The sequence below is a fragment of the Sus scrofa genome, chromosome 9 (assembly GCF_000003025.6).
Source record: "Sus scrofa isolate TJ Tabasco breed Duroc chromosome 9, Sscrofa11.1, whole genome shotgun sequence".
Lineage (NCBI taxonomy): Eukaryota > Metazoa > Chordata > Mammalia > Artiodactyla > Suidae > Sus > Sus scrofa.
The window spans coordinates 77,715,672-77,736,142 of record NC_010451.4 but is presented as its reverse complement, the minus strand read 5'-3'; the positions used below and the strand labels follow the sequence as shown (position 1 = coordinate 77,736,142).

The window sequence follows — 20,471 nt, the reverse complement described above, 5'->3', positions numbered from 1 at the left end:
TGAGCCTCAGAAAGGCAGGTGCATCCTGCTAGGCACCTCTCTCAGCTCTTGGAGTACTGATCTGTGTGCTAGGTCATCATGAGAAGGCCATGATCTTCCCCAAAGCCTAGACCCTTTCTTGCAAAGAGGAATTTTAACCTGGCCTTTGGGGGGCCCTCAAGGGACCTTTTAACCATCAAGTGGTTGGAATAAAGTCTAGGCAGAAAAGACTTGTTGTTTTGTTGTTGTTATCATAATTGTCTATTATTTAAATTGTACATGTTACCTAAATATTTCCAGGATACTATGGCATTTTTAACAACTCTCTTATTTCATAGATAAGGAAATCAAGAGCCAGAGAGTGTGAACAACTTGCTCCTTCGCAAGATAAACAATATTTGATACTATATTGTGTTGTATGTGAGAGGGAGACTCTGAATTTGGATGAATGAAACACTAAGTGGATGGATAAATCAGAGAAGAAAGAATGACTTGCCCTGATCTGCAGACACTCAATTTTTAATACCATCTCTTTTCCAACTACCTTGACACCGTTTGGTATACAGCTAGATCATTTCTCTTTCCATTCTAGCTTTTCCATTGTTAAAACTTAACTTAGATAAACATTAAGCAGAAGAGTAAACCCAAACCCAAAAGAGTTAAACATTTTTACAAATCTTTAAATGTTTGAGTATTATAAATACATGCTTTATTTGACAAAAGTGACCCATCCTTAAAAATTAAAATGTAAGTCTGTGCGAAATTCCACCGAGTATCATTATTCTAAAAATGTTCCCAGCATCTGAATCACCCCTCTGTTCTCTGCAATGGTTCACATATGTGCACACCACCAACAGGCAGTGGTGGAACAGAGGAGCGATTCACACAGAGATGTATTAGGAATTTGTGGATTCCGTGGGCAGACATGGACTGGACAAGGAGTTCCATTTTGAACAGTTTGACAAGGAGAGCTAGCCTAGGATACAGACTTAATGAGAGTGGAGTTAAGGGTCTGTGATTCCAAATTGGAGCTGAAGATACTCACCTTTTGTAATATGATTGCAAAATTGCTACAGGCAGGACAATCAGCTGGAAAACAGGCCTAATTAAAGCCAGAGCCATATCAAATTTCAATACCAGGCAATCTGACATTTAGATGCCAGAAAAGGTTACTTGACTAGCTGACTTTTCAAGGTTACTCCCCAATTCAGTTCAAGGCATGATCTCTTAAATCAGAGCTATTATCTAGTCTGTAATTTAGCATAATTTATAATTTTTAACATTGCTTTCATGTCTCCTTGTTGTTTTCCTAGCTCTGCATTTCTCTCCCCAGGAGTGCATACATACCTTTCCTTCAGCCCTAAAGACACACACTAAATCCTCTTAACATTCAACACCCACATCACCAGCAACACATTTTTATTTTTAATCATGCAGACTGGATGAACTTTCCCCTGGTGGAAAATTATATTGACTATCAGTACCAGAGAGCCTTCTCCTCTCCCTGTCATTAAGGGCACTGTCAACAGTTCTATTTTCAAGGTTTCTACCTCAGCTAAATTAGAAAGATGCTCCTTCTCCAGTGAGATTCTTGGCACCAGAGAATCATGTGCTCCTCGTTGATGAGCTGATTTTGAGAAAAGGAAGAAACGATCAACAAATCCCCACAAATCCTAAAGCAAGTTTTTAAGTTATCATGGACTTAAAGATACTGTTGCTTTGGGATGAATATTAAAGTTCTGGGAGAGAAGCTGATTTGAAGAATTGAAATTCTTTTAAGTATTTTGAAATTTAAAGGAAATATTATTGCGACCTGAGCCTTTTCTTCTAGCACCTTCTTGATTCCTCATCCCCTGCTAATTGTTACTGTATCCCTTTTCACATTAAAGGGGGTCTGTGAGAAGTGATTGAGTGGTATGACAATGGCCAGTTAATAATCGATGCACACTACCAATATCTGGACTGTCTATCCATAAGCTTAGAAGAAGACCCCTAATGTTTCCTTGACATCCAAGCAACCACAAGCAAGGTGTTCAGGAGTCACCAAAGTGTTACATATGCTTGTTACATGATTCATCCCAGACTGGTGATTGTGTTTGTGGTAGTTGGAGCCTGAGTTATATCTTAATTTTATGTAATTCAGAAAGAAAGAAATACTAAGCAGCTGCTAAACATTACTTTGACTTCTCTCATTTTAAAACTCAGTCATTCCTTGGATACGTCATAGTAGACTCTTATGAGTAACATTCCTTGGAAAATCCTTCAGAGGCTCAATCTTTTCACAGTGAGTTCAATTTGCTTTTTATTGTCCCCAAAGGAGAAAAGCACAAAATCACTTTTAGAACAACTGCACTCTGCTTCCACAGCCCTCTTAAAGAGGGACAGAGTCACAACTGACACAAAATAAGGGAGAGATGGTGATTAAAGCTTTACTAATGTATGTAGGGGGAGATTGTCTAATGGTCTGTTTTGCCTCTAAGAGTCCGATCTTCTCCAAGACTGTATTACTGTATTTAAATCTTATAAAACATAGAAGATATAACAGACTTTTTCCTTCTCACTGATCCACTGGAAACCTCTTTCACTTAGTAGCTCTGTGACCTCAGCAAGTCATTTAATTTCCCTCAGACTCAGCCTCTTCATCTGTGACTTGGGATGATAAGCCTACGTCACAGGGTTATTCTGAGAAATGAATGGAATAATATCTATGAAACATTTTTATGAATTCTAACACACTAGAGTATTGTTGTTATTATTATTAGTGATTGTATGTATTACTCTGCCAAATGAAGTATATGACAATATAGATAAAAAGAGAGGTTCAGAATTTGTGTAGGTAGGGGATTTGGAATGAGACCAATTAAAACACTGGGGAAAACCACAAGACTGAGGAATAGCAGTGGAGATTAAAGGAAAAGGGAAGCCTTAGACAGCTGGGTAGTTGTGTACTTTGTGTGGGTCTCTTGGGAATCTTAGAATCAGGATGTTTTCTTTCTTTTCTTTGAGAGTGTGATTGACTCAGTGAGTTGGAAAAGGACCCTCCCAGCCACATAGCCATGGTCTTGCATTAAATGGCAGCTGGAAACAAATCTGTGGAGAAGTTAGCATCTCGCATCTAGCCCCAGCCTACCCCAAGAGGGGAGATGGACTCTGGAATCAGACCTGGGTTTGAACTGCTTTTGGTTGTATGGTTTTTGGCAAATCATCTATCCTCTCTAGCCTCAATTTCTTTATCTGTAAAATGTAGTAAGTTGATGTTAATAAGATCTTATAAGATAATGAATTAAAAAGTACTTGATCCAGGATAAACAATAAATTGTAATGATTATTTATTTTATTATGGATAATTGTTTTTAATATTAACCAAAGTGAAGATTTGCCAAAGAGAAAAATGAATGCATGTGAAAGTCCTTTTGCTTTCTTTTTCTTTTTTTCTTTCTTTTGAAAAGCAAAAGTTTCAGTCTCATAAAAAGTAAAAGGTTCAATGAATGATTACCAGGATCATCGTAAGATTACGTCTGATTTTAAAGCAGTTAAAATTAACCACTCTGCAAGGTTATGGTCTAGATAAAACCTTAACTGAATCATTTTGCTAAGTTCATATATACAAGTACTGCAGTAATCCTAAACTTGGCCATTGTCTGTGAAAACGAAAGGAGTGTCCCCCATCTAGAACCCCATTTTGTGGGCCAACAGGAAGCTGTAGGCAATATAAATATTCTTTTTTTGAGGAAGTGGAGATGGGAGGGTAAGAGTAAGACTTAGGCTGTGGGCTTAGGAAAATGATGGATATAGTTATAAATGGCAACTCCAGAATTTGCTTTCACGTCTGTTCATTATCTCCCAATGCAAGGGCTCCCTCTGCAGGCTCCAATAACCTCAGATGCTGTGTGGGAAGCTAAGTCCAGCTATGCCTGTAGTAATTCTTATTTGTGAATATCATGCTCCCTGACAATAAAACTGCATATGTGAACATATCATGGTACATGCATCTCTTAGGTACCACTGGTATTGCACTGTGGCAAAACTGGCAGGATAAAGGGGTAAAATGACCACAGTCTCTTGTGCTCATTCACCTGGTGGTGTGGCCTAGCATGGACACATGGTCTGTGGAAGAAAAGACATGAGATGTTTCAAGACCCCACTGCAGTAGAGAGATAAGATCTCTGTGGATGTGCTCAGCTCATTAAGGGCTCATCTGTTGAAACTATGGTACATAAACACCAAGGCACCACCCTACATTGTGTCACTGGCCAACACTAACAGCTGCAAAATGTGTTAAGATTTGATTTAGAGTCTATCAGATTCATAAAAGCATGTATTGGTTTATATTTACATAGAGCGAGAGAGTACAAAAGACTGTTTTGATAGATAAAACATGGCTATATGTCAACAATTATATAGAAAAGAATGGGTAACTTGTGAGAAGTAAATATGGCAGTACCACAGATGACATAGGATCACACCAAGATTCAGGTGTGCAGAGGGCAATAAGCTATCCACAGGGGCAACTATTCTATTACATTCAACCTCTAGACACTCCTAAATGGTGGGGTTTGGGGGGCTGAATAAGAGAGAAATAATGGAGCAAGTATGTCAGTCAGTCGGGTATAATTGGAGACCCTTGCTTGGTGAATTTATAGATACTCCTTCTAAAGGTACTTAGAGGTACTCAAGAAAGAAGAGGTAATAGAAATGTATGTAATACAGGACAAGTTCACGTTCTATACTTGGAGCTCTTGCTGATAGGAGTGATCATTTAATCTGGAAGAAACTCAGTGTCCCTCAAAGTTGGGTGTCAGAAGGAGAGTGGTATTTAAAGAAATCATTAGTACCTGTGGTCTCAAAATCAGCTAAGTACTAAGCAGAAGAGACGGAGACAGAGGACTAGAATCGTACATGTGGCCTGCAAGCAAAAGGGAAATATGTAATTATGAAGTAGAGATCAAAAGAATTTACTCTGTAATAACATAAAGTTTAAAGGCTTTCCCCATTTTTTAAGGCCTTGTTTTCTCTATAAATATTTTAGGGTTGAGAAGTAGAAAGCAAAGCTAAATAAAAGATGGACTGTTTTTCTAGATCAACACTTTAATTGTTTCTTTTAATCCGTGATTTTTGTACCATTGAAAGCTGTAAGCTATTGAGCTCCTAATAGGACATGGACAAAATAGGACCTTTAGCAAAAGCTTGGAAGATCTGAATTCAAAGTTTAGTTCTGGCTTTTTTGTCTTTCTTTATAACTTTATTGAGACATTTTATATATCATAGAATTCAACTAGGTCAAGTGTATAATTCAATTTTTTTTTATTACATTTACCAAGTTGTACAGCCATTATCACAAATCAGTTTCAGGACGTTTTATCCCCACAAAGAAGACCCCCCCTGCCCATTTACAGTTAACCCCCCTTCCCGGTTCCTATTGCTGGCCCCAGGCAACCACTGAATTACTCTCTGTCTCTATAGATTTGCCTTTTCTGGACATTTCACATAAATCAAATAAAAAAAATGTAGCCTCATATATCTAGCTTCTTTCTCTAAGAATGATTTTTTTTGGTCTTTTTGCCATTCTTGGGCCGCTTCCACGACATATGGAGCTTCCCAGGCTAGGGCTAATCGGAGCTACAGCTGCAGGCCTAAGCCAGAGCCACAGCAACGCGGGATCCGAGCTGCTTCTGCAGCCTACACCACAGCTCACGGCAATGCCGGATCCTTAACCCACTGAGCAAGGCCAGGGATTGAACCTGCAACCTCATGGTTCTTAGTCGGATTTGTCAACCACTGCGCCACGGTGGGAACTCCAAGAATGATATTTTAGAGGTCATCCATGTTGTAGCATATAGCTGCAGTTCATTCTCTTTTATCGATGAATATGTTACATTTTTGTATATCCATTTACCAGTTGCTGGACATTTAGATGATTCCCAATTCTTGGCTATTATGAATAATTCAGCTAAGAGGATTTGTGCATAAGTCTTTGTGTGGACATATGTTTTCATTTCCTTTGGCTGTATACCTAGGAGTGGGATTACTAGATCAAATGGTAAAATTATGCTGAACCTTTTAAGAAATTTCCAAAGTGTTTTCCATAATGGCCACACCAGCCACATATAAGTGTTCCTATTTTTCCACATCCTCCTAGCCCTGCCTCTTACTAGCTATACAGCTTTAGGCAAACTTTAGTTCTTTAAAAAAACAGGTGGGCCAGGGAGTTAACATTTACCAAGTGCCTGCTCTAGACTAGACACGGTGATAGAAGCACTACATTCTTTGTTTGCCCTCAGTGTCATCCCCATGAAAGGGAGATTGATTTTCTATGTATCCAATGAATTTACGGAATTCCAGAGAAGTCAGGTAAGTTGGTCATCATTGTCATATGGCATTCTCACGAATACTAAATTATATCAAGTATCATAGATGAACATTCACATCTTAGTGTTGGGGACACAGAATGTGGTTAATAAAGAGATTTTTTTATTTCTCGGCTTCTATCTGTCATTCAAAAAGGTCTAACCACAGAGCCTGACCTAACAATCAAGTCCCACTGCCTTTCTGGTGATGGTTACCTGCTATGAAACTGTCATGGCTTTGGAGAATCTGAAAGCCTTTAGAGAACCTACCCTGCAGTCACAATTACTCCAGGGTTAGGACTATCCTAGAGCCAATCCCTAACCCAAATAGTAATATCTTTGTCACATAAAAAATAAGAGCATCTATTTCAGGATAGGGTTATATTTTAATGGCTGTTTTTTATTCTCATTTCTTCTTTCTCCCCCTCTTCTCAATGACAGTAATTACTTTTCTAAATCCCCAAAAGAGAGTCCCAAAAAAAGTATTTTTGAAGTTTAAAGGCTTTAAACATAAAGTTTAAAGGGAGCTTTTTACCCTTCCCTCTCTGCCCTAGGGGGACATTTGGCAATGTCTGGGATCATTTTGGGGGGTGTGATGTCACATTGGGGAAGGGGTGCTACTGCCAAGAAGTTAATTGACTTGATTCCTGTGAATATGAATCAGTTGGCTTGATAAGTGGCATTAAGAAATGAAAAGAGTGAGAGGAGTTCCCTTCTTGGCTCAGGGGTTAATGAACACGACTAGGATCCATGAGGATGTGGGTTTGATCCCTGGCCTTGCTCACTGGGTTAAGGATCCTGTGTTGCTGTGAGCTGTGGTGTGGGTTGCAGATGCAGCTTGGATCTGGCGTTGCTGTGGCTGTGGTGTAAACTGGCAGCTGCAGCTCTGATTCAACCCCTAGCCTGGGAACCTCCATATGCTGAGGGTGTGGCTTTAAAAAGCATAGGAAAGTAATCTGGAAGAAAAGGCCTCATTTATTACCTTACTCAAATCAAGTGTTTGGATATGATAACATTTCTGTGTGGAATCTACTAAAAAAATGATACAAAAGAACATATTTATAAAACAAAAACCCACAGATTTTAATTTTAATTTTTTGTCTTTTCTAGAGCTGCACTCGTGGCACGTGGAGGTTCCCAGGCCAGGGCTAATCAGAGCTACAGTTGCCGGCCTAAGCCAGAGCCACAGCAACACAGGATTCAAACCGCGTCTGCAACCTACACCACAGCTCAGGGCAATGCCGATCCTTAGCCCACTGAGCGAGGACAGGGATGGAACCCGCAACCTCATGGTTCCTAGTCAGACTCGTTAACCACTGAGCCATGATGGGAACTCCAGATTTTAAAAACAAACTTATGGTTATCATAGGGGAAACCGTGGTGGGGAGGAATAAATTAGGAGGGAGGGAATGAGATATACACACTACTGTATATCAAACAGATAAGCAACAAGGACATACTGTATGGCATAGGGAACTCTACTAGTGTTCTGTAATAGCCTATATAGGAAAAAAAGAATGGATATATATCAATGTATAATTGATTCACTATGCTGTATACCTGAAACTAATACAACATTGTAAGTCAACTGTACTCCAAAAACATTTTTTTAAATTCAAATGTTTGGAATTTTAAAATATGTTTCTGAATATGAAAATTCATATGAAGTATTTTTAGTATGAAATATGGAATTTTTATATACAATATTATACAACATAAAGTTTTTCTAACCAATAATCTGTCACTCATTGTGTCTTTTCAGGGAGAGCCTGGTGTCAGAGGCCTTCCAGGCCCTTCTGGGCCTCGGGGTATAGGAATTCAAGGGCCAAAGGTGAGTTCTCAGGCCAGTGCTCTGCTAAAGGTCAGGTACTGTCTGTGACAACCAGGGAACCCTGACTGCATAGGAAGTGGTCATTCTTTTTTTTTTTGCCTTTTCTAGGGCCGCTTCCTGCAGCATATGGAGGTTCCCAGGCTAGGGGTCTAATTGGAGCTGTAGCCACCGGCCTACGCCACAGCCACAGCAACGCAGGATAGGAAGTGGTCATTCTGATGTTGACTTATTTTTTCTTGATTGCTGATGAAGAGTCTTACTTTTCCATATCATGTGAACTTTCAGTAAAGCAGAACATTTAAGTTTATAAAGCCATTCACTTTCCCTGGAAGAAATTGGAGAGTCAGTGTCTCTTTAAAAAAAGTGACTGCAAAGGGCTTACAATGTTTCCAGCTTCCTCAGAGGCTGTGCAGTCACTAAGAAGCTCCCCTATGCTTTGGCCAGAGGGGCGGGACCTCAGGTGGCTCTTGAACAGGATGCCAGCTGATGTATCTATTGTGTCCAGTGAGCCTAGTCCACTCTGCTAGGGCCCCGAGAAAAGTGAGAGGAACCTCCTTTGGCTGTGTTCTCATTTCTATTTCTTTTCCTTTTGTTAACGCCACCTTGGTGATTATTCATCTTTTTATTCTTTTAATCAGTGTTTCTTAATGAGGGAGCTTTTTACCCTTCCCTCTCTGCCCTAGGGGGACATTTGGCAATGTCTGGGATCATTTGGGGGGGTGTGATGTCACATTGGGGAAGGGGTGCTACTGGCATCTAGTGGGTAGAGGCCAAGGATGTTGATAAACATCCTGCAGTGCACAGGTCAGCCCCAACGATGAAGAATGATGCAGCTCAAATTGTCAGTTATGTTGAGGTTGAAGAGCCCTGTTTTAATTGTTCATTCATTTGCTCAGCAAATCTTCCTTTGATTTGTTCAAAAGTAAGATTCATAGGAAAAACAGGTTTCACGAGCTACTCATCACAAATTTAAATTTCTAATATGTACATTCACATCCAAAATGTGCAGAGGTGAATTAGAACCCTGTTGCCAGTGAGGAAAGGGAAAAGACTTGATGAGTCATTGGTTTGCCCGAGGATCCCCAAATCACCAGATTCTTAGCTCATCCTTTTTTTTGTTCATCAACTCCACTTTGACAGTGGGCTGCTTCTTAAACTTACAGATCACTTTATATGGATGAAGATCCCTCTAAGATGTTAGTAGTTGTTATCACTGGGTGATGGAATGATGGGTCTATTTTTTTCTTCAACGTCATTTTTTTTTTTTTTGGTCTGCGCCTGTGACATGCGGAAATTCCCGGGCGAGGGATGGAACCCATGCCACCATGGCAACCCAGGCTGCCAGAGCAATAATTCTGTACCTTCAACCCATTGCACCAAAAGAGAACTCCTCTTCATTGTCATTTTTATTATTATTATTTTTAAGAGTTCCTCTTACAGTCAGAAAAAATAAAGCTTTTTCCCATACTGGAGAGAAAAAGACGGACTTATATAGTAACTCACATAAACTCAGTGTTTCTCAAAGCTTGTTTCATCAAGTGTTAATTTGGGAACTTCTGGGATAAACACATTTAAATTAATCTATTGTAGGATTTCCTAGAGGTTTGAATATATTGATGTGCTCTAGGGATCTCCACGGAAAGACACACGCTGTGGTGTAGAACATTCTGCAATCTTATCTGACCACAAGTCTTTCCTCAAGAAACATGGGGTCAGTTTGTATAGTAAGGAACACATACTGGGAAAAGACACATTTATTACGTACATTCTTGAAAATTACATATATTCTTAAAAATTCAGTGTTGACCCACATCAATAGCTGCTGAATCTTTAACTCTAACCCACCTGAATTAATATTCTATCTTGAAATGGAGAAATATATTGAAAACTGCATAGAATTGTGTGCGAGTGGTCTTTGAATCCGTGGTGTTCTCGGGGTTGGCGGTAGGGCAACTGGAGGAGCCCTTGCAGGAGGCTCTGGGGCCAATACTTCTGCTTTCATAAGCTCTGCCTTATCTCTTTATAGTTGGATTATATGTAAAAGTTTTGTAAAGGATTTGGTGACTTCAAAATTTTGGAAAAACACTGCTTTGTATAAATAAGGGCAGTGTGGATGTAGGTCTCAATCAGACCTAAGTGAGAATGAAGCTGAGAGCACAAATCTGTTGTTTCTTTCTAAATCTCCTTACACTCCTCTCTGATTTCTGTCTTGTAACAGGGTGATACTGGGCAGAAAGGCTTGCCTGGCCCTCCTGGCCCCCCTGGCTATGGATTACAAGGAATCAAAGTAAGTGACTGGGATTATGCTAGAGGTAATGGGAAGAAGAGGTTGTGGAAGATACAAAATAAGACTATTATGAAATGGACTTATGTAAGCTTAGTAGTTAAAATTGCATCCAGTGTTTAGAGGCATCATTCAAAAGTGTGAACGTGATATAAGTACATTAGTTTCACAAATGCTAAGCATTACATCAGAAGCTAGGAGAGAAATTGAACGGTTATGGTTGTTTGCTGTTCCTGTGGGTTTCTGAGCTGAACAGAGTGGCTGTGCCCTGTCTCCCTTACCTTCTTCACCTGTATCCATTGTTCTTAGCCCAGGGCTCCCCAGTCTTAGTTCACAGTGCAATCATCCTAGGAGCTTTTGAATAATGCTATGCCCCAGCCCAGAAGAAGGAAATCTCAATCTCTGGAGGTTGGGCTTCAGGGGAGAGCTTGAGTGCTGTGGGTTTAGAAGCCCTTCACGTGATTTTCCTGAGCATCCAGATGAGCACCTCTGCCCCAGGCCCCGACTCTGTGTGACGGGAGTTCACAGCCACCTGCATTCTGCTTTATTTCTGTCTCAGCTGCAGCAAGCCAATCTAGCCAGAGTGGGATGTCCAGGGTTTCCCCTGACCTAGCAGACAAAATTTGGCCTCTCCAGGTTGCTGTGTAATTTCAAACATTTCCCTCTTCACTTCTAATATGTTGATTTGTTTTTTAATTTTACTGGCTCACTCTCATTCTATTTGTTTTCCCCTAAACAAACTTCTATGGTTAAGCCGCAAAACTGAGTAATCCCTCATGGATAATTGGTATTGGCTCTAAAAAAAAAAGTGGAAACATAACAAAATAAACTTTTTTTCAGAGAGCAGAATTTCTTAGTAAGTGGGAGGCAGCAGGAGCTTGAGATAATAAATGTGAAAATCCTGTGGTACTATTAATCTGCCTACTCCTATGTGAAAAGTGAGCTTAATCAAGAGCAAAACTCAAAAAAAAAAAAAAAAGGAGTTCCCGTCATGGTGCAGTGGTTAACGAATCCGACTAGGAACCATGAGGTTGTGGGTTCGGTCCCTGCCCTTGCTCAGTGGGTTAACGATCCGGCGTTGCCATGGGCTGTGGTGTAGGTTGCAGACAAGGCTCGGATCCAGCGTTGCTGTGGCTCTGACCTAGGCCCGTGGCTCCAGCTCCGATTGGACCCCTAGCCTGGGAACCTCCATATGCCGCGGGAGCGGCCCAAGAAATAGCAAAAAAAAAAAAAAAAAAAAAAAAAAAGAGCAAAACTCATTGAATCTGTGTGAAATCTTCCAATCTATCATGCAGTGTCTAGGGCTTCCACTGCAGGTCTTTTAAATAACAGTTGTTCATCTGGCCGAAGGTCCAAGCAAAGGCCAGTTAACCTGTCGCTCATAGTGTACAATCCCTAGACAACACAGCAAAAAACCTGCTTCCTTGTAAAAAGCATCTCATATTTAATCTTTCAATTCCGCAGTTAAAAGATGGTAACACTCTACAGATGGTTTTGTTTTTATGAGTTTGCTTAAGCAATGAACCCATGTTAGACCACTGGTCCTATCACCAGGCTCCATATCACTACCTCATTAAATCTGGTGCCAGCTATTTCCTTTTGTTCTTGGGAAACTATTTCCTTATTAATATTGGAGCCTCCTGGATGGCACTTACTTAATCCTCACTAACTCTGACTCACCTGGTGTCCTGCCCTTTCTTTTTCTTTCTTTCTTTTTTTTTTTTTTTTTTTTGCCACTCCCACGCATGTGGAAGTTCCTGGGCCAGAGATGGAAACAGCGACCCCAGCCGCTGCAGTGACAACACCAGGTCCTTAACCTACTGTGCCACTTACGCTCTCCAGGTCATGCCATGTTCATAGTCTTTCCTGAGTAAAACTGTGGTGGGTAATTTACCATCATAGTCACCTGAGTTACAAGGACTGGGTTCAGTTTTATTACTCTTTTACCCTATCTTCAAAACAATTTTAGAGCCTTGATATCTTTTTACTGCAGAAAGGCTAAGAGGTATTGACCCAGGGAAGATTTTCTAGGTTTCTCGATTCACAACCGTGCGATGATGGAGTTAATATTACTAAGGGAGCAACACACACACACACTTTCACACATGCTTTAATATGATGACTTTCTGGTGTTTCAATTTAAAGTCTTCTTTTCTTCCTCCTGAACACAAAATAACAACCGCATCAAAAATAGAAAACAAAATCAAGCTAGGTTGTAGTGTGATTGCTGCATTCAACCCCAGAACACCTTAGAAATTAAACTGAAACAATAAGGAATACAGTTGACAGACAACATAGAAACTGTCTTTGAAATAATCTTTCCTGAATTGTAATTTTCAAATTCCCATAATGATTCCTTTATATGGAAAGCAGTCATAACAGAGTTCCCACCCTGGCTCAGAGGAAACAAATCTGACTGGTATCCATGAGGACTTGGGTTCAGTCCCTGGCCTCGCTCAGTGGGTTAAAGATCTAGTGTTGCCATGAACTATGGTGTAGGTCGCAGACGTGGCTTGGATCTGGTGTTGCTGTGGCTGTGGCGTAGGCTAGTGGCTACAGCTCTGACTTGACCCCTAGCCTGGGAATCTCCATGTGCCAGGGGTGCGGCCCTAAAAAAAAAAGTCTTTGGAACTACCTGAGAGTTTAAACCTTAAAATAGTTTGTGGTTTTGGGATTGTACCTGCCAAAATGCCTGTAACTAGGCAGGGCTGTGGTGGAAAATTGATCCTGGTCATCAAAGTCCACAAATCTATTTTCAGACGTTGAAGGCATCCTCATGCCTTTATCCCTTTTACTATTTTTTAAACTAAATTAAAAACATTACATGTGTTACAAACCAAAGCCAAAAGCACCAAGTTCATAATATTCTCTATGCTCTAAGTTAAATAGATCAAGGAAAGTTTACATTTATTAACTGGGGCTTGGGTCTGAGCCCAATATTGGTTCACACTTTCATTTCCCTCCTGGGAAATCCATTCCTTCATGCCAATTAGGAAAAAGGATGGAATCTTTTTAAAAATAATTCCGGAATCTGAATCTGAAACAGGGTATTTTCCTCTGTTAATCTCATTATTAAAATTTCCTCTTTTAATAGTCTATTTCACAAGTCAGAATTGGAATGGAAATGTTAGGCTCTCAAAAGAGTGGGGCTTGAATCATCATTACCAGCTTATATTTATTGTCTATTTACAATGAGCAAGGGCCTGTGCAGTGGCTAGTGACCATCACAGAAGTCTGTTTGATCTCAACCAGACTCCTTTCCCTGTTATGACCCTAAAGAAAAACCTAATTTCTAAATCCTTTTTTTTCCAAAATGTGTATTGAATCCTTCCCCAATATTTACCACGGTTTCCCCAATTCAAAGAGGACAGTCAAAAGGACTGAAGACTTGGGAATAATGATATTATAGTATCCAACACCCTGTGCTGATTCTGAATATTAAAAAGAAAAAAGATTTAAATTATCGTCAAAAGTTATAAACCTATATGTAAGCACTCTGCCATTTTAAATTGTTGTGATGTTTTCTTTTCCCTGCCTCCCTTCACATTTTCCTCCCTTTCTGACTCCTGCCCTCCCGTTCACATCTAAAGTACAGAGATGTAAATACTATATATTTAGTCCTTTTCATTCTAGTAACAGATGTTGTCCACATAAAACCAAGGTGAGTAAAGGACATGGATAAATTACTCTTAGCTGCTGCTATCTTCACTGTAGCCCATGAATTTCACTGAAAATTTATACAGTGTGTCTTATCTTTTCCCCGCCTCTCAATGCTTGGTTAGAAGTAAGTTGCTAGTATATGCATTTTTCTCCTTCGCCATTCAGCAAGGTAAGAGGTACCTTTACTCCTCAGAGCTTTGAGCTTAGGGAGAGACCTAGGGCCATATTATATTCTCTAAATCTCATGTGTTATCTTGTTCAAGCCTCACAGCCTATCAGTTAGGCTCTAGGAAACTAGGGCATGGAGATATTAAGTAGCAGTACTTAATACTAGTAGTGATGCCTCGTAGATACTCCTTCATGTGGCTTCCCTGAAGTCATTCTGTGTTGGGTAGTAATCAAGTCAGGGTAGATGTCATTGAGAGGAAAAAGATCACTTTCAAATTAAATGCCACTCCAAATTTTTATTTGCACCTTGCAATGTAAAGTTGGCCCTTTGAGATGTGAGATATTTTTTCCTTGATAACCTAAATTTTTTAAAAGAAAGACACATTGAAATGTACTTTTTTTTCCCTGAGCACAATTATCTCTGAAGTCAGGAGTTGCAGGGTTGGGCTAAGTGACCTTTTGAAATCAATGGCCAGGCATAAGGCTAGGAATTACAGCAGGATCTGGGCTGACCTCCGTTCGTGTGTGTGCATAGCTGCCTTGGGGTGAGGCTGTTAGAACAACTATACTCTGTCACACATTTAAGGGCTTATCAGGTCTTTTCCGGTTTGGGTAGTTGAAGGGCATACTCTTTTGTACTGTGAACCTCTGTGACAAGTCAGTTAGTAGCCAACTGGTCTGCAATCTAAACTATTTTTATTGCTTTTGCAAATATCTTCATAACTTTATAATTATTGACTTTTTATTATCAGCATCTTTGGTTATCTAATTGCAGATTTGATTTGCATTTTAAATATAAAAAGTGAGATGTAGTGAGGTAAATTACCTGCTCAAGGTCATTCAGAAAATCCCTAACAAAACAAAGACTGTGCAGCTTTTTGGGTTTTGGTGGCTCAAAATGGCAGGCGATAAAGCTAACCCCCCAGAATAATCTCGTTCATCCTATGAAAAAATTTTCAAACAATTCTTCAGAACCTCTTCTTATATTATCATGCTGGGAATCATGAGATCATGAGTCCAATTGGTGTGCACTCAGCCCTAGGAACCAACACTTTTTGCCAAACCAATACTCTCTGCAATGAGAATTGCAAATAGGAGTATTGCAATGGAGAAACAGAGGCAAAAAAAATTATCTGCCTTTGAGACAAGGAATTAGGAGGAAAAGGTGAAAGGGAAATGAAAAGAATAGAAAATCGGTGAAGATTTCTTTAGTATGCTGTAGTTAGTAATGCCTTTGACCTTAAAGTTTCTATGATCTGAAATTAATGTAGTTACTGTCTTTAGGTTAAATTTTCCAGATATTCTACCTTCATCCTTTTAATTCTGCCTTTTTGTATCCTTTTTACTTCACATGTTTCTTTTAGACAACAAGTATCTGGATTTTTAAAACTCTAGTCTGGGGAGTTCCTGTCGTGGAGCAGTGGTTGACGAATCCGACTAGGAACCATGAGGTTGCGGGTTCGATCCCTGGCCTCGCTCAGTGGGTTGAGGATCCGGCGTTGCCGTGAGCTGTGGTGTAGGTCACAGATGTGGCTCGGATCCCGCGTTGCTGTGGCTCTGGCGTAGGCCAGTGGCTACAGCTCCGATTGGACCCCTAGCCTGGGAACCTCCACATGCCGCAGGAGTGGCCCAAGAAATGGCCAAAAAAACCCAAAAAAACTCTAGTCTGACAATGTTTGTCTTTTGCCAGGAGCATTAATTCATTTACATTTAATATAATCAGTGAACTTTTAAAAATTTTTTCTACCATCTAATTTCAAATGATTTGCCCCACTTACTCTATATTTTTAATCTTTTCTTTCCTTTTTAAAGATTTATTAATTTCTAACTGTTGCATTTTTCCCTTTACTAGTTAGGAATTTATGCATTTTTCTTCCTCTTTTTTCAATACTTACTCTTAAGAATATTTGCGTCTGTCTTATGAAATGCCTATACCAACTGTCCTGTTACTACAATAACTTAGAACATTTTTATTCCATTTACATATCCTAATATTGTGTTTTATATTTTAATTATTTTTAAATCCCTCTGGACATTTTTTATACAATCACTGTTAATTTAGATTTACCCACATATTTGCAACTCTCTTCCTCATTTTTTTTTTTTACATAATGATTTTTTTTCCATTATAGCTGGTTTACAGTGTTCTGTCAACTTTCTACTGTACAGCATGGTGACCCAGTTACACCTACATGTATACATTCTTTTTTCTCACATTATCACTCTCCGTCATAAGTGACCAGACATAGTTCCCAGTGCTACAGAGCAGGATCCCATTGCTAATCCAGTCCAAAGGCAATAGTCTGCATCTCTTAACCCCAAGCACCCAACCACCCCACTCCCTCCCCCGCCCCTTTGGCAACCACAAGTCTATTCTCCAAGTCCATGATTTTCTTTTCTGTGGAAAGGTTCATTTGTGCCCTATGTTAGGTTCCAGATATAAGTGATATCATATGGTATTTGTCTTTCTCTTTCTGACTTACTTCACTCAGTATTTTTCCTCTCAGTGCCCAGGAGATAGTCCCATCATTTGGCTTCCATTATTGCTCTTAAAAAGTTACCCGTTGGTCTGGCTATCCCTTTGGTGGTAATTTGTCCTTTTCTCTGTGACTTTTAAGGCCTTCTCCTTTTATTTGGTGTTGTATAGTTTCACTATGATGTATTTAGATGTAAATTTCTTTTTAAGTTGTTAGAATTCCTGATTTTGTGGACTAGCATTTTTATTTCAATTAATTAATTAATTTATTTTTTGTCTTTTTAGGGCCATACCTGTGGCATATGGGAAGTTCCCAGGCTTGGGGTCGAATTGGAGCTGTAGTTGATGGCTATCAGCCACACAGGATCTGAGCCACATCTGTGACCCACACCACAGTTCACAGCAACACTGGACCCTTAGCCCACCGAGCAAGGCTAGGGATTGAACCCGCATCCTCATGGATACTAGTCGGGTTTGTAACAATGAACTACAAAAGGAACTCCTGGACTAGCATTTTTTAAATTGTTTCTGAAATTCTCTGCCTTACCTTTCAATAAGTATTCTGAAGCAATCTGATCCAGTCTTCCCATCCCCATGCTGTCTCTGTCTTTCTGGAACTGCAATTAGTTAAACTTTTTCATTCTTTCCTCCTACATATCTTTCATCTTATTAATCTTGTCTTTCTGAGCTACATTATGGCTAATATTTTTTGAGTGTATTTTCCAGTTCACTAAATCTTTCTTTAGCTATGTTGAATTTTTGTTTAACCAGTTCATTGAATTTTTAGCTTCAATTATATATTTCATTCCTAGATGTTTTGAGTTTTTAAAATCCACACAATCATTGTATATGGATATTCTTTTAGAAAAAAATCCAGGTTACATCCCTTCTTTTCTTCAAAATCCTCTGAAATCTTCCAAAAATATTTTAAAAATTGAAAGAAAGAAAAAAAGGGGAAAGGAAGTCTTTCATCTGGATGCTGCTCACCTTTCTGATTTTATCTTTCCTCTCTCTTTATCTCATTCAATATAATCAAGGAACACTGGTTTTCTTTCTCTTTTCCAAAAACAAAGTTCATTTCGTATGCATGACCTATGAACGCTTGTTTTTCCAACCTTGGCATTTGATGTGGCTGGCTCCTTCTCTTTATGTAAATCTTAGCCATATGTTATCTCCATAGTGAGACCATTTCTGATCATACCATCCTATTCCTATCCCATTATCAGTCACTCCATATTAATGTCCCATTTTATTGTTTTCACAGCACCACCATCATCTGAAAATATTTGTTTCTTTGTTGACTTGTGTATTATCTGTCTTCTCCTGGTGAAAGAAGCTCTTTAAGAGCAGGGACTTTTTTTTTTTTTTTCATTCATCTCTAATTCCCTAGCACCTACCAGAGTGTCCAGCATATTGTAATCACTTAATAAATATTCATTTAATGAATGAACAAAGTAATTAATAATTGAATGAATGTATGGAGGTTATATAGTAGATGATGGTAAAGTTCCACTTGTAAGCATATTTTCCACCCACAAAATAATTCATTTGGATATCCTTTTTTTTGGTCTTTTTAGGGCCACAACCATGGCATATGGAGGTTCCCAGGCTAGGGTCCAATCCAAGCTGTAGCTGCCAACCTACACCACAGCCACAGCAATGGGGGATCTGAGCTGCATCTGCAACTTACACCATAGCTCACAGCAACGCTGGATCCTTAACCCACTGAGCAAGGCCAGGGATTGAACCTGCATCCTCATGGATGCTAGTTGGGTTTGCTAACTGCTGAGTCACAATGGGAACTCTCATTTGGATATATTTTAGTGCAATAAACCGTTCTTGAATTCCAAATTAAAAGAATTCTAAACTTGTGAAATAATAAATTCTTTTCTGAATCCTAGTAGGTTTTTCCCTGCCTGTACCCATGGCATGCAGAGGTTCCCAGGCCATGGATCAAACCTGTGCTATGGCAGCAACCAGAACCACAACAGTGACAACACTAGATCCTTAACTTGCTGAGCCACCAGGGGACTCCTAAACCTTAGTGTTTAATAGTACAAGTACCTTACTCTTATAGGTCGTAAGAGTATACTTGTATTTAGTTGGCCTAAGAGGCAGAAGTTTACTTTGAAGTGCTAGATTTGACTTTCTTGAAAGTATATCTTTGTGATCAAATTATCTATTACCACAATGCAACAGGATCACAGTGAATGCTATAAAAGTAAATGTACTTGTTTGATATGAGTAAACCTGAGAGTATTATATCTGGTGGTTCTTTTGCATTCTCAGTGGGTTCTGACCAATGATAACCAGAATATATATTCAGTAAATTCAAAACATATATTCTTGATTGATCTGTTCTAGGTCCTACTTTAACTCTCATATTAATAGATTGAAGAGCTAAGGGGAAAAAAACTTAATCCATCACTGTCTGTCACCAGACAGGTCAACTATTATGCAATATCATTATACTTTCCATGGTCCTCCTAAGCTAATAATTAAACTAGAATAATAGAGACAGTGATATTCAGTTAGATTTTCACAGCTTTGTAGTTTTTTCCAGGAAGTATAAGCCTTGGAAACGGACAAATTTTCCTGTAAGTCCATATTTTTAGAGGTGACATTTAAACAGTAATACTAACACATTCACTATCAATTTCTATTCATTGGTGTAAAGACAGTGAGCTTTTATAAGACTTCTTTTTGGCATATGCAATTATGCCTTTAAATAGTGGCTCTTAGATTTCAAAGGAGAAAGTAAAATTTCATCTATTAAAATTCTAGTATTCTGAAAGTTCTCCAGCTGGCTCCTATTGGTTTTAAGTCAATAGTTCCCATTGTTATTATTTTGCCAATTTTAGAAAGAAAGAAATCTTCAACAGACCTCCATTTGTACTTCTCTCTTAAATTACCTTACTGGGATGATTTTGTAAAGCAAACACATTTGTTGTATTTTCCTACATGTATATACTTAAGTAATAGCGCACACACACTCTTTGCTGGGACTGTGAAATGAGTAAGGCTAGTACGTCCTTCAAAATAGAACCTGTTTTTGTTCTGCATATAGGGAAAATAAGTTTGCATACAAATTTTAAAATCAGATCTTTTTCTTCAAAATTTAGGATATTGACTTCAATATTTAGTCTTAGTTAGTTGTACAAAATTTTATTCTGTAATTCATCCAATACATATTTATTCAGCATATGTAATCATGCCAGGTTCTGTTCTAGGTGCTTGATATATATGGGGAAAAGAAATAGATTTATGCATTTATGGAAACTACATTCTATTGGCAATAAATATAGTAAATCTTATATAGTATGTTTGAAGATGAAAACTACAACGGCAAAAAAAAAAAAAAAAAGAGCAGGGTGGGGATAGTCTTAAGTGTATGGACTCATGAGAAGATGCATTTGGAACAAGAGACCTGAAGGAGGTGAGGGAGGGAACCTTGTGGATTTCTGAGAAAAGAGCATCCCAGATAGAGAGACTAACCCATGCAAAGGCCCTGTGGTAGAAGGAGGGTGTCTGGCATGTTTAAAGAAGAGCAAAGAGACCTGTGTGGCTGGAGATAAGGTCAGGGAATTAACAGCAGTTAGGTCAGGGGAGGGCCTGATCACGTAAGCCATACAGGCCCTTGGAAAGAATTTGGCTTTTACTCGGAGTGACTCAGGAAGCTATTTTCTGGGTTTTGACAAATAACGTGATATGGTCTGAATGACTTTT

At 39.1% G+C, this 20,471-nt stretch overlaps 1 protein-coding gene and 1 long non-coding RNA gene across 5 annotated transcripts in view; one reads left to right on the top strand and one right to left on the bottom strand.

Moving 5' to 3' along the window:
• Positions 1-20,471, bottom strand: part of LOC110255476 — a 170,355-nt gene that overhangs the window by 63,084 nt on the left and 86,800 nt on the right. The window lies entirely within an intron of this gene.
• The window catches only part of COL28A1 (collagen type XXVIII alpha 1 chain), a 171,050-nt gene that overhangs the window by 105,797 nt on the left and 44,782 nt on the right, over positions 1-20,471 (top strand). For all 4 annotated transcript variants that reach the window (XM_021063396.1, XM_021063395.1, XM_021063397.1 and 1 more), the window contains exons 26-27: positions 8,089-8,157; positions 10,376-10,444. In XM_021063396.1, the coding sequence (XP_020919055.1) occupies positions 8,089-8,157; positions 10,376-10,444 (138 nt within the window). The remainder of the gene's footprint in view (positions 1-8,088; positions 8,158-10,375; positions 10,445-20,471) is intronic.